Raw genomic sequence first — 15,538 nt, 5'->3', positions numbered from 1 at the left:
CAAATAAGCGCTGTGACATACAAACTGAGCTTTCCGATACCTCTAGCGTTGAACTGTTCCAGCATAGAACCTAGTCGCCTTTGAGAAGATTTAAAGGTATTAGTCTTCATCAACGTAGCCAGTCTCGATGAGCATCTTATTATTATATATTAAATCTAGTAACTAGGCAAATACCGTCTCAATCTGTGCCTATCTTGGTGGAAGTCTATATGCTCTCTCCGCTTGGGCGACAAAATTAAACCCTAAAACACTAAGCTACTCTAAAACAATTCCATGGCAGAGAGTCAACCAACTGTACAACCACTTCTCTTTTGCTAGTAAATATTATGTGTCTTTTCTGAAGCTATTCAAAACGATTGGTTGTGCGGCGTCTGCGCTTCCAATTTGCATGCGATTTTCTTGCATCCGAAATGACGGTAGGTCAGGTTTACTGTCGCTCATGATTCGTCCCGGATGTACAACATTGAAGGCAACAAGTGCAAGAAGCATGGGAAGCGAATCCAAAGCATATTGGTAGGCTTCGTGTAGTGGTATAGTACTGTCGAGTCCTTGGGCGTATTCGCAAATGCGGAAGATAATTCGAAGCTGACAAAAATAGTTAGGAAATAGAATCTCACACATGTCTTGCCCATAGATATAGATCCTTACTGAAATTAAAGCCAATACAACAAATTGAGTATAGAGGAGCAGCATAGCGGGGCTTAACTTTGTTAACTTGGCCTTCTCGTTACTTTCTTTGCGTACTCGGAGTAGAAGCCGTAACGCAAACAAGCAGAAGATGAGAATGAATAGTTGTTGTATCCCAACACCAGCCATGTATATGTGCAATCCCTCAAGCACCTTATCTGTCGGTGCGTCTTTCGTTGTGGCTCTGGCAGCACCGTACACTTGGATGATGAATGATACAATGTCCAAGAGAACAAACACGAAACCGAAATGCTGCGCCTTTACCCGCCACACGCGACGATCGTCTGTATAGTTCCAGACCATGCGACCGAACACCATGTAGACGAAGGCGTTTGTCCAAAGTGGCGCAACGAGAATGAGGACAAACCAGGCAGCATAGTAGTTGAAAGAGTCGGGTTGCTGGATGCTAATCGTGCGGAAGATGTACGTCAAGACCTGCCATATGCCTGACATGATAATGACCCAACAGTATTTCTGTTTGTAGTAAATTGCCTGCCCAAGATGAACGGCAGTTGTTAGAAAAAAAAGGACGAGAAAGGTAATGGAGGCGCCGAGTGAAGGAGAGAATTGCCACATGTCCGTGGACTCGACATCCCCTTGTTGCGCCATCTTGTGTTTGGTGCTGAAGAAAAGAGGCCAACAACTGAGAGGAATTCGGATGTAAATAGACTTTTATCTTCCAACCCCCTTCCGTACAGTTTATAAATTACTTCAAACTCAGTATATATATATATATATATCTAATTAATCGTCTTGACACTGCCCATACGGCGTTGGGGCCACTCTATTAGGCTCTAGTTATCAGATGAATGGGGCTGTCAATGTTATGGGATTCCCGATTGGCCGAGCCGTAAGGACATTTCCCATCTAGTACTAGTGATATACGCAGCTTTCATCTGGTTAGCCCCCTTGTCCTCGGACATAATGTTGCACCCGTTGAGAGGGATGGAAGAATCTACACCATCTTGTCTTGGGCATCTTGACAGACTTCCTACCTATGCACCAGTATTTCTAGTCAGAGCCGCAATGACACGTGTAAAGCCAGGCCAACGCCGAAGAGCAAGAGCACCCAAAGTCCGGACGGGCTGCCAAACATGCAAGTAAGCGATTCATCAGCCCCTGTCCAGCCGATTGCGGGTCTAGGTAGGCGCACTGAAGATGCTAACGCCGAGATTCGCAGAAGTCAGTCAGCTCCCAGTGTAGCATAACAGCAACGGCGATGACTTACTCTACTTATAGTTCGGAGGCTCAAGTGCGACGAGACCCGCCCGTCCTGCGTTAGATGTAAGGCCATATCCTTTGAGTTAGCACTTACATGTATTATGTATACTTTATCTGGATGCTCACCTGAGTAGGCACCTCATCCGGCTACTCCTGCGACGGCTACCGGGTCACTACCAAATCATCGTCCAACCCATCACCGGCCCCGCAACTGAGATGGATGATGATACACGTGCAGAATCATGACGTCCATCGTGTGGCTCGCTCCATACAGTTTTTCACCGAACAAACAATACAGCAGCTTTTAATGTTCTTCCCTGATGAGTTTTGGAGTACAAGGGTCCTGCAGTTGGCTTACTCAGAACCCTGCATTTGGCACGCACTTGTCGCTCTATCCACATACCACGAGAGATACATAGATCGCAGTCCCGGCGGTGACGCTTCGTTTGCTTTGCGTCATTACAATCTTGCCATCAATAGCCTCTCCGGTGTCCGGCACGACCTGTCATTGATACACCTGGTATCATGTGTTATATTTATATGTGTTGAGGTATATTGCCTTCTAGATCTTCTCATTTTAATTACTGACTGACCCAGATTCTCCGAGGGCATATGAGATCCGCCATAAAACTTTACACATCTGGTTGTAGAATGATGAGAGAAATACGGCCGACCATATCTGCCGGCAATCATCTCTTCCACCTTATCGTGGCTTTCTTTAATCGCCTCACACTTCAAATATCATGGGCAAGTATTCGTACCATTTTGATGTACTAAAAAGAAATTCTAACATATGGTATATATAGATTTTTGGGAACTCGATAGATGGGTTACTGGAGATGAGTTACGCCGTACCTGAATGTCAAAGGTCAAGCCCGCCCGAATTTACGTTCCAACAACTTTCAGAAGCTAGAGAAGCAATCCATGATATTGCATTGCAGTGGATACTCGACAGACCCTCAGACCAAGAAGCGCTATGTGCCCTAGTCAACTGCTTTGGAGAATGGTGCCGCGCATTTGATGCATTTCAACGAAAAAACAGCCAGTTACTTGCAAGTGCTGCGAACAGGAGGGCCCTCACATTGCTCGAGCTGCAGAAAAGGTACCTAGCTACTCACTTGTGTACTGTTGACTCCAGAGGAAATGACGATGAAAGCGTGTGGGATGAATACTCCAATCAATTCAACGAGATGCTCGATTTTGCCGAGGCATTAATGCAAATTTATGACTCGGAGGCAACATCCAACAAGCGCCCCCGTTTTCACATGGATACTGGCGTTATACCTATCCTATTCGCCATTATTACCAGATGTCGTGACCCTTTCATCAGGAGAAGAGCTATAGAGCTAATGACCTGGAATCCAATGCAGGAAGGTCTATGGAACAGCGCTTTGGTGGCCAAGGCCGCACAGAGACTCATGAGTTTAGAAGAAGGCGCTGTTATCGTTGGATGCTCAAATGATATACCAGCTGCGGCGAGAGTTCAGGGCATATCTGTTTATGCTGGTGATGAGCGGCATGTTGTGTTGAGGTTTTCGCAACCATTGGGCTCCTGGCAGGAGTTAATGAACTATTAGAGTCTCAACAAAGTCCTCGTAGCCGGTAAAACATTTACCTGGCTATGGATAGAGCTATCAGATTATAAAGGAAGCGATTTGTACTGTTGTGCTATTTATGGGGAAAAGGGTTGCGCATTCACCCCAATTCATACTCAACTGGAGTTACTATGAGAATTATTTATCCTCTTCAGATAATCTCCTTCTTGATGTGAGAGCTTCTGAATCATTAACAATTTAACATAGAATTGATTCCATTATTCTTCACAGGCACGACACGCCTTCCAATATGGAATCGTGATCAGTCGTCAAACATACACCATCTGTAGCTCACTGCCTCAGTGTATGTCATCTGATTCTCCTAAATATGCCTCTCACATCTTCTAGTTTAAGCATCGAAGTATTATGATCTGATTTAGTGATGTAGCAAAAACCACGTTGCCCTTAGTTAGACATCGGAAGATGGTCATCGTCTAGTCAAAATGTCAACTGGAGTTAGGAAATCTTTATGTTCCATATTATAAGGAGATTCCTTAAGCATATCTTTGCTTTAGAGGTGATGTTTAACGACAAACCATGTGCTAGATGCCCTGGCTAATATTATTCCATCTTCGTCGCGTATGTCGCAGTTGATCCTCATCTTACGTCCATCAACTGCATCGATGCTGGCTGTAGCTAAAACTGTTTGCCCGGTGATAACAGGTCTTGTAAATTTAATTTCCATCCCCCCCGTAACACTTCCTGCTTCAAACATAGTACCTTGTTTGTTCATTACAGTGTTGATCTCGAGCAGTACATTTGAGGACTCATCAAGCAAGGCCATAATCATTCCACCATGCATCATTGATCCGATACCACCGAGGCCGTCCTCTGGAGCGTAAAGTGTCTGCACCTTGGCAATAGGCATTGATGTATCCTGTAGCACATCTCGGTCCTCTGTCGTAAAAAAGCACAAGACGTGTTTCAGAGTAGTTGGTGTGGCTAGGGTCGTGCTAAAGAATTGGTCTCGGTGATCCGAAGCTGGATTTCGGCAGTTAGGGAGGAAGTAATGAGTGCCAGAAGCTTCTAGCAGCTCCGCACACCATGGAATCGTTCGAAAGTAGGCTAATGCGTCGTCGTATCGCTTAGACTTGGAGTTGGGAGGGACTAGGTTGAGAGCTGGGCTGTAGCTGCGATTGAGTTGATGGATGCCGTCTTCTTCCGACATTCTAAGACGTTGAATGAGCTGATTTATTTTATAGTGCCACGTTTACCCTTCTCAATTGCGATTAATTGAGAATTAGGTTAACAAGCGATGATGAGGTTGCCATTGAGCGCAGAAGATGTCGAAGTTGATGCTAATGAAGATCTGATGCGAATAAGAAATGGGATAGATAAGGTAGAGAAAAGGTACGGGAGAACTGTGAGACAGGAAACAATATGATTTTGATGAAAATGAGAACATGTACTTCCTATTGGCAGCGCCTTGACTTTATCCCCTTGAAGCGGGAAGTAATAGACCAAAGGCCAACGTTAGCAGATTATCGGACCACCGGACCATCGGACCATCCTCATCGGACCAACAGGAGCTACTTGTATGCTGTGAGATCTGTTAGATGCCGTTATAAATGTAGTATCTCGCAGAATTGCTAGGCAAATGTTCGCCACTGCATTGAGTATTGAATCGGAACGAGCTGTGAAGGTGCATGGGCAGTGATAGTCTTTTGACAATTATCCAGAACCAAATTTAGTTGACAGGATCCTATAATGAAGAATATAATCGTCTGGTTGATGCATATGTGACAGGTATCTGTCTATGATGTGCCTGAATAAAGAGTAAAAGAGAATAGCTAACTATAGTCTTCTCACGGCCCCAAGGCCTAAACTCCTGGAAGGCATTTCTTCAGTTCTTTGAAGCCAATGACCTAGACGTCTCGTAGACTCCTCCTCCCAAGCTCACCTTGCCGCCCATCAACAACAATGCTCCATTTTTCGAGGAACCAGGGAGCAGCCTCCCAGCATTCGCTATCCCATGGCTGTAAACAACTTCTCTTTGTATTTGTCACTGCATCGCTGAGTTCTGTTGCGGATGAAGACCAGACCATTAGACCTCCTCGAACAAAGATATCTGTTTTAAATTCCGTCAAATTGTATGCAATGGGCATAGCAGCCGAGAGCATGATTGCCCGTTCATGAAGCAGCGGAAGTGGGATGAGATCCAGGCTGGCATGGTGAGGAATAAGTAGCTGGCTTAATGTGGGACGAAGGTTCGCCGGCATCGTATTAGTCGTCGGTAGATTCGCTGATGTGAGAAGGTCTTTTGGATCAGTCTGAGGCGTAGCATTAGGTTGGTAGAATGGTGATATGTAGGAGAAACTGCATGCAGCCACCGCGTTTAGGTCAAATCCCAGGCATATAGCGTTATGCATGATTGCTGAGAAAATAGCATTCTGCATGAAATGAATCTTACTAGCATCAGGATCGGCTATATAAGACATTCCTGTTCAATCTGCCGATACCTTTGGGCCGTCTCTTGTTCGATGTGGTATGTTGTCCCTATGGCAAAACCCGATAAGGTCCGCTAGCATGATGTCTTCTGTATCAGGCAATTGGAGCTCACTGCCTCTAGCCTCGCCTGTAGTCAAGGGCGGGATTTCAACTGGTGAAGAAGAGAAAGCGTCCTTTCTTGCAGAGGCTGGGCCTCCTGAATTGATGAATGGCTTCGTTTTACTTGACGAATCGCTTGTAACATGATTTAGTAGAGTTTCAGAATAAGAAGTGTAGTTATTCAGGGGCGGGTGCGGTAGTGACTGAGGTGTTGATTGCCTTTGAGATCTTTGAAGACTTTCATCCCGTAGTCTCTCCCGCCGTTCTTTCTGCCGTTTTCCTGAACCCGCAGCGAGTTAGTCTCAGTCAATCTCGTAAATGCTGGGCTAAAAGAGTAACTGACGGTAAGCCCTTTGTGCAGAACGATTTTGCTCTTTTCTTGCCGCGTTAAGAACGCGTTTCTTATGCCGCCGCTGACTTTCCATCTTTGCGGCCTCAGCAGCAGCTTCTTCGAAGAATAGTAGGTCCATCAGCACTCCTTTCGGATACTAACTTAACAGAAACAAGATAAACATCAAGTGCAAAGCAAGGAATCCGGCACAGTAAGCCACTTGCCATGCACGATCCATCGACTAGGAGTTTAATCGCCGTTAACACCGTGCTCCGAACCTGCACCCTACCTTTACCACCCTCATATTTTCTATGGACCTGTGTAATCCATTGCCGTGCCAAGCTTGGCTTACGGCTGAGGAACCAATCAAACAGGAACCTGAATCCGGGTTCAGACAAAACAAAGACCGTCGTGCCATATGACCATGGAGGTAGCAGCACTCTGCATAGAGGGTTATCGCCGTTCTCATTGAACGGTCCTTTGCCCAAAGTGATCGTATAGATTATAATGCCAGAAGCTTTCCGCAAAACTCAGTTTCATCTTCGTGTTTCTGCCTTCTGTTGGAGCCAAAAGCCATTATAGGAAAGAAAGCCTAAGATGTCTTCTAACATAATCCTCATTACTGGTGGAAACACTGGGTTGGGGCTGGAAATTGCCCGCGCTCTGTGTCAGTCATCTAAGTCCTACAAAATACTTCTTGCTGGCCGATCTCTAGAAAAGGCAACAGCTGCGACTGAGAAGTTGGCATCTAAGCAGCTCAACGGCTCTACCACGGTGGAGCCCATTCAGCTTGATGTTGAAGATGACGAGTCAATCAATTCTGCCTTTAAATTCGTGGAGGAGCAGTTTGGGCGATTGGATGTTCTTGTGAATAACGCAGGTATAGTTTATCTCTGGTTCATGGAGTTGAGGTAATCTACTGACCACCAGTGCTAACGGACAGGTGCAAATTTTGATCGTGAGCTGTATTTGGGAAAGGTTAGCCTACGGGAAGCATGGAACAAATCATGGGCAGTCAATACGGTCGGGTCGCACGTCGTATCTTCCGTCTTTACCCCATTGCTTCTGAAGTCGGCTGATCCGAGGCTCATCTTCATTGCAAGCGGTACTGCAACCCTGCACGGACAGACGAAGGAAGAGCGGTTCACTGACAGAGCACCCGCAAAGGGTTGGCCGAAGGAAGAATTGGGATGGAGTGCATACAGGAGCGCCAAGACTGGAATGAACATGATGATGCGCGAATGGGCACGGGTACTGAAGGAGGACAAGGTGAAAGTGTGCGCAGTAAGCCCAGGTCTGCTGGCTACTGGACTCGGCGGCGATCAAGAATTACTGAGGCAGATGGGAGCCATAGATCCACAGATTGGAGCAGAGCTCGTCACATCAGTTATTGAAGGTGAAAGAGATACGGATATGGGTTTAGTTATCAACATGGCAGGTGTCCAGCCATGGTAAAGGACCTGGATCGGAGTTATAACCGCCATGAAATAGCCCAACAATAAAAGCTGACGTGCACTGTCCGAGATTGACTAGATTACTCCAACTGCTATGAATAATACACGTTTATTGTAGATTTAGACGAGGTGGTGGTAAGAGGTTTTGGTACTTTTATACTTTTATCTAAGGTGGTGCGTTTTGTGTAGGGGGTAAACTAAATATCTACTAATACTATAGAAGACTCATATTAAAAGTAAACCTAAAAATAAAATATTCTCTATTTTACCTCCCTTACGCCAACTTCTGCGCTCGAGCCCAGAACAACTGGCCTTTGGCACCAGCCACAGGAACGGGGCTTAACTGTTCCGCCAGCTTCCATCTAACTTCTCCGCATCCAGCCTGCTTAAACAGGCCCTTCATATCCGCCTCCGTGAAGCCGTCAGGTCTGCTCACGGTGTGTCGCGCACTATGCCCCTTTACTCTCTCCATAACTGACTCCAAGCTCTCGCCACGCTCTCTCAATTCCTCTTCATACCGGCACTGGGCTGGTGTACTGAGATCAAGAGGGGTCCAGTCTATAACCATAAGCACGCCATCTACCTTCAGACGCATTGCAAGCCGCTGCAAGGCACGCTCGGGATTTTCAAAATGGTGCAAGGCCATACTAATGACGACGAGGTCAAAATTGTGCAACATTTCCTCAGGCAGCGGCGGGTCTGTTGGCTGTACGTTATCGGCTAGCAGGTCGCCGCGTACACCGACCATCTCGTCAGTGCTACAGCCTAGGTCGGCGGCTGTCTTCCGGTACTTGTCCAGCATGCTACCAGAGACGTCGACACCGACAACCGAAGAACAATGCCGCTTAAGCCCCTTAGAGATGACTCCGTCTCCACACGCGTAGTCAAGCATCCGGCATGTACCTTGGCTTGGTAGCCCAAGCCAAGCTGGAAATTCGGGTGATATGAGAAATTCGACGACTTGTCCGTGGAGGTCGCGGACCCATTGCTGCCAATCGCCGGGGCTAACCTTGCTGCAGAGGTAACGCGAAACATTAGCAATTAATGATATCATTCAGAAGCGCTTGGCGAAAAGACAGCTACTGGATGTAGGGCTGAAAGGCCTACTCGAAGTGTTTAGCGTTGATCTCCGCCAACGTTTCCTTTGTTGCAGCGCTCATGCTTCCTGGCTGGGGAGAATCTACTGTATTTGATTCTCTTGATTTCACGGTCAATATTAACCATCAGACGCGTCTCTGTAGAAGAAAGGAAACCTAAGTCTGAGGGATATAAACGAGTGCCTCAGCTTTGGTCGATTATTACGTGTTTAGGTAAAATAGTTAACACTGGTTTCTAGGAACGAAGCGTAATGCGCTGCTCTTTTATAGGCTATTGGAGCGGGGTTTATGTTCTCCATGCCCTGTTATACTGCGACTTGTCTAGATTATGCGTATACGCCTTCTGTCTATCAAGGTTCTCCTACTATTAGCAAGTTTATGCTAAGACCTAACTCTTAGACGTGACAATAGGCCTACAGGGTAAGTAAAACCGGATTAACCATTAGCCGATACCAATAGTAAGATGCCAACAAGGGGTTTGCAAAAAAACCGAGTTATATAATAATAGCACGTAACATACTGGGGTGTTAGTAAACACCAGGCAATTATGGAGGTTAATGCTTGCGGTAAGCATTAATTGTAGTTGTAATGAAGCGTTTTGGCAAACCGGACTTGAAGTAAGGAAGGGGAAGATAGAAAGGCCTATTGATAAGGTGTTAAATATCTAGTCCCGACCTAACCTTAATATCTACCTGACAGATAGAGAACCCGGAGAAATGCGGTTGAACCTTGATGGTCCTTTGCGCAGAGATTTCTATTATTATAGCCCTAATCATTGTATCTAAGAACCCTGATGAGAAACATCCAGCCTTCTCCATTTCCTGTACCATATAAGCCTCTTTCCAGTGTTAAGGACTGCCGGCTAATTGAGTATATGCAGTCATCAAACCCATCAACATTATGGACACTAATACTCCTGACGTTGCGCCTTTTGATCCGACTAGCGTCGACCTAATGGCGGTTGATCCTCGCGATGTCTCCCGCATTCCAGAATGCGCAATGTCCTTCGAGGATAATTGTACACCCTCAGGATGACTGACTCTTCCAGTCCAAATACACACACACACACGTGTACGCGCCCATTTATATATATAATTGTTTTAATGAAACTTTGCTCATCAGTCAAGAGTGCTGGTAACCTGTATAGCTTATTATCACTCTTATTGCTTATATAGCGATCTGTCGCGCGTCGCGTGTTCCTAATACGCATCGCTACGGCTGTTTCTTTGATTAGTCCTTTAGCTTACATATGTTGCGTATGTATGTAACTCCGAGGCATTCTTGGGGGCTGGGTTGCAGTATTGATAATGAGACCAGTATACCATTAGCCACAGGACATCACCTGGCATTATATCATCATTAACCTTCAGAGAATCCTAATTCTTTGCACGATCTACGTCTAAGACTCTAAAGGATCGAGCTTACTTTTATACGCACCAAGAATCCTCAACGACAATAATCTATCACTTCTATATCCCAGGTTCTCAATAGCGCCCAGACTAGGGTTGTTCTGGGCATATATTTCCCTTGTGACTCATTATACGGCCATAAGGAAGCTAGGTCGTGATACGTCTGGCACTTTCTCGGAAAACTGCTTTAATTCCAGCCTGAAGTTCTCAGCCTGTGTAGCCAAATAACTTCTATCCGCTTTGTCGTATCCAATCTGATCAACCCTGTCTTGGAAACGCTCTACAGTCTTCTTGAGATCCAACCAGTGAGTTCGGAGAAGCAGCCGCGTCACCGTAATACCCAATTCTCTAGAGCCGGTGAAGTTTCCCAGGCGTACCTGTGCAGAAATCTGGCCAATCTCTTGATCTACCAGAGAAAGTCGTGTCCAGGTCAGCAAACGGGATAAAACCATTGTGGCCATGAGGAGTCCTTGCGTGTCCCGCATGCAGTTATGACACTTGAAGAGCGTTTTGATATAAGGAATCGTGGACTGTGATTGGACCAGTAACGAATCGATTGCCCGCGTTTGTTCTGTGGCTGTTGATAAGGCTTGTAGTTCGCAAAGACGACTGCTTAACATAGCAAAACAGGTGCAGGGAGATGAGGGCTGCGTGTAGGGTTGGGATGGCCCGGCATACGGCGACAGTATCGAACCATGGCCGCTACATTGCCGATCGATCTGTCCAGATGGCGTTGATTTTGGCGAATACGAGGAAAGTTGTGAGAAAGATGTGTCAATCGCACCAGATATTTGTGAAAAGGTGGTATTGCGCCAGAAGCTCGATTTGTCTTCATAAACGATTGGTATTTCATTCGTTGTCCCACTGCTATTTGGATCTAGGTCTTGGGAATGGTTAGCTGTGGCCTCAATATCATATATTCTATCAGAGGCTCCGAAGATCTTCGTGGAACATGGGCGGGCACGAACCATGTGAGTTTGCAGTTGTCTGGATGGGTTCCTGACTGTAGTCAGTGTTGAACTTTCTCTACTAGTTATGCTGCAATAGTGGCGATTTACGTACCTTTTCGATACTCTCGGCAGTTACCATCGGATGCCAATTTTCCATCCCATCGAGATCGTCACCCTCATATATAAGACTCTCAGAGTGATCAAGGGTAAGTGACTTAGAGGTTATTGTATCCTGGATCTCATGACTATTTTGAGGCAATAAAATAACATCGGCAGCCGTGCTTTCACCACTAACGGGTGATAACAATGAATTGTTCGCCGCACATTGTATTGTAGCTAGGGTCTCGGAACGAGCAACTGTGGATTCTGATGGCGGCGTTCTTTGGTTATTTCCCCCCAGCTTTGCCATCTGCTGCATCCGCTCTATTGTCTTTTTGTTCAGGCTACCTTTTGGTTTCCCAATTTTTGCCTTGAAGCTGTAGTGGCATCGTAGATTCCTGCGTGAAGTTCAATTAGCTTCCGCCTCCCCCCCCCGTTTCCTAATGCAGGGTCTGCTTTATTGTGCTGATGATGTTCCTCACTCTCTTGCGCAGCGAGCACAAGGTGTGTCTCCCGTGCAACGGATCTTTGCCGCATGGCAGCCATCGCAGGCACTCCGAAGTTTGGGTTGTCTGTCGTTTTCTAAAAACTCTGGGGTTACTGCTTGGTCTCGAGGCATGACAACAGCGGCTTTCAGCCAATGGCTAACGTCCTAGTTGATAACTAAAAAGTTGAGCATTATGGCGCAATCTTGGGATCGGCCACTATAATTAAAGCACGAAGGTTTGCGTAGTTCAGTCACGTTTCGTCGTCCAAGGATGTACTACGTAGGAGTATCTAGGTAGGGATATTGATACTATCAAGGTTGGGGCGTACATTGATAACCGCACCATCAAGGTTGGAAAGTGAGAGAAATACTGCCGGGTAATATTAAGGACCAAGCGCAGTTTGGACATCTTACCACTAGCAGTATACGGCTTACATGCAGCAGTGTACTAGTACGGCTTACATGCAGCAGTAGGTGGTGCCAAGGGCCAATCAAATATTAATGCTCGCTGCATCTGAGTGCTTAATCAACAGTCCATGACACCTTCAAGATCACGTAGTCGCAACGATTGGAAATGAGAGATTGTGAACCCACTGTCGGTTCTCGGACGCCATTAAGGCCTGAGTGAAATGTGTGGCTGTTTTAAACCTTAGGCCTTACCCTGTTTGGTATGGAAGGGATATGAGTTTGTTGGATACTAGTAAATATAGGGACCTTCCATCAAGTATCAGGTACCAGACATAGGTACCAGACAAATCAATGCGACTTGGGTTGATACCGACGCACTAACTCGGCTCGTATACACGTACAATTGTAGACCTAGGCCGATTGGTCAAAGTGCTCCTTATTTATCTCCTCGAGGATTAATTAATTCACACTATCCGACTTTACACGAAGCTCGCTGAGAATGCACCTGAATTTATTGCCTCTTTCCAGTTTCAGTATTCAGACCTACCAGGATGTCCGACGATATTCATTGGTATTTTGCTTATGGCTCCAATATGCTGGAGGAAGTTTTTGTCAAGCGACGGAAGATTCAGCCCCGAAAGTATGAAATTGCAGCCATCAACACGCATACCCTATGCTTTAATGTAATGGGTGTGCCCTATACCGACCCAGCTATGGGAGGGATCCGTTTGAGGGAGGAGCAGGAAATCCCAGTATACGGTGTCGCATATCAACTAACGTCAGAGGATATGCACCGTGTGATCTTGACTGAAGGGTATTTGTTCTCCGGGCAGTAGCATGGGGGTGATGCAGAGTAGAGGAGTTATCTCATTGACAATATTTAGCGGAGGGATTGCATACAATACAGCAACACTTACGGCCACTCTACAACGCGACGGCTCATCGATATCAGTTACGACACTAGTGGCCAGGCATCAAGTCGACAGGAGCTGGGAAAGACTACCTTCTCAACGATACATGGTACGTACTTCATGGTTATGCCTGGCTTGATAATATTCCATCATCGAGCTGCAGGAACTGACAATTCAAAGGGTTTGTTGATCCGCGGTGCCCATGAAAAATCTCTCCCAATAGAGTATCAAGAAAGGATGGTCTCCCAACCGACCTTTGAACCGACATCTTCCCTCAGATTCCGGCTCGGTAAGAAGATTTTTGATAGTATATGGCAAAGAGTGGCACGCTGGATTGAGGTATGTGTTCACAGGTTGAAAGGTGATGATGGAGAGGTTCCTCGTTGGTTTCTAAAATCATTTGACTGTCTTTTATGGACAATGTGGTTTCATCATGACTATCTACATAGTATACTCTGGGGTAGAGGCGACGGGGTTTGCAGGTAAATATTAGAGACAAGAAAAACTTCTCAATCGATCTACTTGGTGAATTCCGTCCTTGGTATATCATGTTCCGCTTCGGGGTAGTGTTGTCTGACTGTGGCCCTGAACTCATCATTCCATAGCTGTTTAATGCTCTCGACCATGACTGGTAGCTTGTCTTGGCAAGATGCAGATACGGTTTCGACTTGCTCTAACACCCGGATAATATTGAGCCCAAGGATCTTTTGCACATTTAGCCGATCAACTCCTCGCTCAAGTAATTTGCAGACCAGCGCTGGGTATTGAGAGACATCATCGATGCCCTTAACAGCGCTGAACATGCCATCAAAATCAGATCCGAGGCCAATGTGGTCATAGCCGATCAACTCAGCGACGTGTATGATGTGATCAACTATGTGATCAAGTGTCGCTCTTACACTATCCACAGTCGTTAGAGATGGTATGAAGGAGATCATAATCACACCATTATTTTGCTGGAGCTTCTCTAGGATTGAGTCGGGTACATTTCGAACGTGTGGAACTATTGATTCTCTGAGTTTCTCCGGTCAGCACAGAGATGTTATAGATCAAACGCCAGGCTATAGCTATACGAACATTGACGAGTGAGAAAAGATAACCGGGGCTGCTGATATGTCAAGGGTCTGCCGCATTACGGCCTCGCTAGTATGAGAGAGATCGATAATTCTTTGGATCAAAAAATTAAGAGACCATCCTGAAGTTACAATAGACAGATAGATGGGTGGTCTCACATTCCAATTCTATTCATTTCTCGAACCATGTCCCTCCCATAGACAGAGAGTCCATCGTGTGCTGGAGTCGTTGCAGTCTGGCTGGTTAGTCGAAAAACTGCATCCGCAATAATGCTTGATAAATCTGATCACCTACAGCACTGTCGGCATATAGATTGTTCTTGTTGTGTGCCAGCGTCACATACCGGACACCTAGCTTATGGTAGAGTCGTAAAATGCTTGGACTATTACCAATTTGGTGCAAACCTTCGACCCCAATAAGGCTAGCAAACCTGCCTTCGCGATGCAAGGCCATAATGTCGGATGCTCTTTTAACCAGTCCCGTGTGCTTTCTGTACAGTCGTACCAACCGATGAACGAGATCTATTTGTTGCATCGTGTCTCGGATTATCTCGAAATACGCAGCATTGTCGCTGAAGTCATCTGACTCTGGGCTAAGAGTTTCCGTCACGCATTAGCGGTTCATACGAGACTTATGTAACAAGAACCATAGGATTATAGACACTTTTAGCACCCACCAGTCGACGTATACGCTCCAAAAGGCGCCCCCAGACTTCCCTTGAAGTAGCCGCTTCAGATCGACATGGCCGACGAGGTTCTTGTTCGGATCAAAGCGCTCATCTAGCTGGTTGTCATAAAATCCACGAATGAGATGGGGCCAATCATTATGCCCATCTACACCACACCAGAGAGTCAGCGCGCTGTATTTCATTACTCAGATCAATGTCGCAGCGACGGCTTACCGATTAGTGGGACTGACCCCAGCACCTCCAATGCCTCGTCCATCCTAGACGCATTTGACTCAGACAAAGGCATGGTGGTAGCAGGATGTGGCATGTCATTGATTATCGTGAAACTCCCGTAACCCTTTTCATTGGTTATCTGGGTATCGTGGTCCTTCAACTGCCAAATCTGGGCTATCTCCCCACACAGACCGAGGCTGAAAGTACCCTAGATATACCTAAACCGGACACTCACTCATAAGGGGACATAAAAAACGCGGAGCCAAGGTAGGCCAGGCTGGGCCGCCAATTGCTACATCTCTTGTTGGTAAAGGGGCAACATAGTCCCCGAAAAGGCTCCGGGAACTTGCCGGGTCTACTACAGGAG

The 15,538-nt window shown here is 46.2% G+C and overlaps 9 protein-coding genes across 9 annotated transcripts; 3 read left to right on the top strand and 6 right to left on the bottom strand.

Moving 5' to 3' along the window:
* Positions 1-324: 324 nt before the first annotated feature.
* T069G_11531 (RTA1 like protein domain-containing protein) lies at positions 325-1,140 on the bottom strand (the record flags this gene model as incomplete). The annotated part of the gene is made up of 2 exons (XM_056178736.1): positions 325-585; positions 649-1,140. The coding sequence occupies 2 exons, from the start codon at positions 1,138-1,140 to the stop codon at positions 325-327; spliced, it is 753 nt and encodes a 250-aa protein (XP_056023610.1).
* Positions 1,141-1,713: 573 nt separating this feature from the next.
* T069G_11530 (uncharacterized protein) lies at positions 1,714-3,485 on the top strand (the record flags this gene model as incomplete). The annotated part of the gene is made up of 6 exons (XM_056178735.1): positions 1,714-1,783; positions 1,927-1,971; positions 2,043-2,140; positions 2,183-2,458; positions 2,506-2,655; positions 2,715-3,485. The coding sequence occupies 6 exons, from the start codon at positions 1,714-1,716 to the stop codon at positions 3,483-3,485; spliced, it is 1,410 nt and encodes a 469-aa protein (XP_056023609.1).
* A 529-nt stretch (positions 3,486-4,014) lies between these two features.
* T069G_11529 (thioesterase superfamily domain-containing protein) lies at positions 4,015-4,671 on the bottom strand (the record flags this gene model as incomplete). The annotated part of the gene is made up of 1 exon (XM_056178734.1): positions 4,015-4,671. One exon carries the CDS (start codon positions 4,669-4,671, stop codon positions 4,015-4,017), a length of 657 nt encoding a protein of 218 aa, XP_056023608.1.
* Positions 4,672-5,368: 697 nt separating this feature from the next.
* On the bottom strand, positions 5,369-5,872 carry T069G_11528 (uncharacterized protein; the record flags this gene model as incomplete). Its single annotated transcript, XM_056178733.1, has 1 exon — positions 5,369-5,872. One exon carries the CDS (start codon positions 5,870-5,872, stop codon positions 5,369-5,371), a length of 504 nt encoding a protein of 167 aa, XP_056023607.1.
* A 1,106-nt stretch (positions 5,873-6,978) lies between these two features.
* T069G_11527 (short chain dehydrogenase domain-containing protein) lies at positions 6,979-7,836 on the top strand (the record flags this gene model as incomplete). The annotated part of the gene is made up of 3 exons (XM_056178732.1): positions 6,979-7,261; positions 7,325-7,523; positions 7,587-7,836. 3 exons carry the CDS (start codon positions 6,979-6,981, stop codon positions 7,834-7,836), a joined length of 732 nt encoding a protein of 243 aa, XP_056023606.1.
* A 273-nt stretch (positions 7,837-8,109) lies between these two features.
* On the bottom strand, positions 8,110-8,995 carry T069G_11526 (methyltransferase domain-containing protein; the record flags this gene model as incomplete). Its single annotated transcript, XM_056178731.1, has 3 exons — positions 8,110-8,263; positions 8,315-8,848; positions 8,943-8,995. 3 exons carry the CDS (start codon positions 8,993-8,995, stop codon positions 8,110-8,112), a joined length of 741 nt encoding a protein of 246 aa, XP_056023605.1.
* A 1,474-nt stretch (positions 8,996-10,469) lies between these two features.
* On the bottom strand, positions 10,470-10,793 carry T069G_11525 (uncharacterized protein; the record flags this gene model as incomplete). The annotated part of the gene is made up of 1 exon (XM_056178730.1): positions 10,470-10,793. The coding sequence occupies one exon, from the start codon at positions 10,791-10,793 to the stop codon at positions 10,470-10,472; it is 324 nt and encodes a 107-aa protein (XP_056023604.1).
* Positions 10,794-12,836: 2,043 nt separating this feature from the next.
* On the top strand, positions 12,837-13,554 carry T069G_11524 (AIG2-like family domain-containing protein; the record flags this gene model as incomplete). The annotated part of the gene is made up of 4 exons (XM_056178729.1): positions 12,837-13,099; positions 13,170-13,305; positions 13,377-13,485; positions 13,550-13,554. The coding sequence occupies 4 exons, from the start codon at positions 12,837-12,839 to the stop codon at positions 13,552-13,554; spliced, it is 513 nt and encodes a 170-aa protein (XP_056023603.1).
* A 160-nt stretch (positions 13,555-13,714) lies between these two features.
* Positions 13,715-15,244, bottom strand: T069G_11523 (membrane dipeptidase (Peptidase family m19) domain-containing protein; the record flags this gene model as incomplete). Its single annotated transcript, XM_056178728.1, has 8 exons — positions 13,715-13,900; positions 13,949-14,210; positions 14,274-14,363; positions 14,429-14,505; positions 14,565-14,620; positions 14,660-14,862; positions 14,947-15,103; positions 15,172-15,244. The coding sequence occupies 8 exons, from the start codon at positions 15,242-15,244 to the stop codon at positions 13,715-13,717; spliced, it is 1,104 nt and encodes a 367-aa protein (XP_056023602.1).
* Between the last annotated feature and the right edge of the window lie 294 nt (positions 15,245-15,538).

The sequence above is a fragment of the Trichoderma breve genome (genome assembly GCF_028502605.1).
Source record: "Trichoderma breve strain T069 chromosome 7 map unlocalized scaffold00008, whole genome shotgun sequence".
Classification (NCBI taxonomy): Eukaryota; Fungi; Ascomycota; class Sordariomycetes; order Hypocreales; family Hypocreaceae; genus Trichoderma; species Trichoderma breve.
The sequence above is the reverse complement of the archived record's forward strand: the minus strand, read 5'-3'. Positions and strand labels throughout refer to the sequence as shown.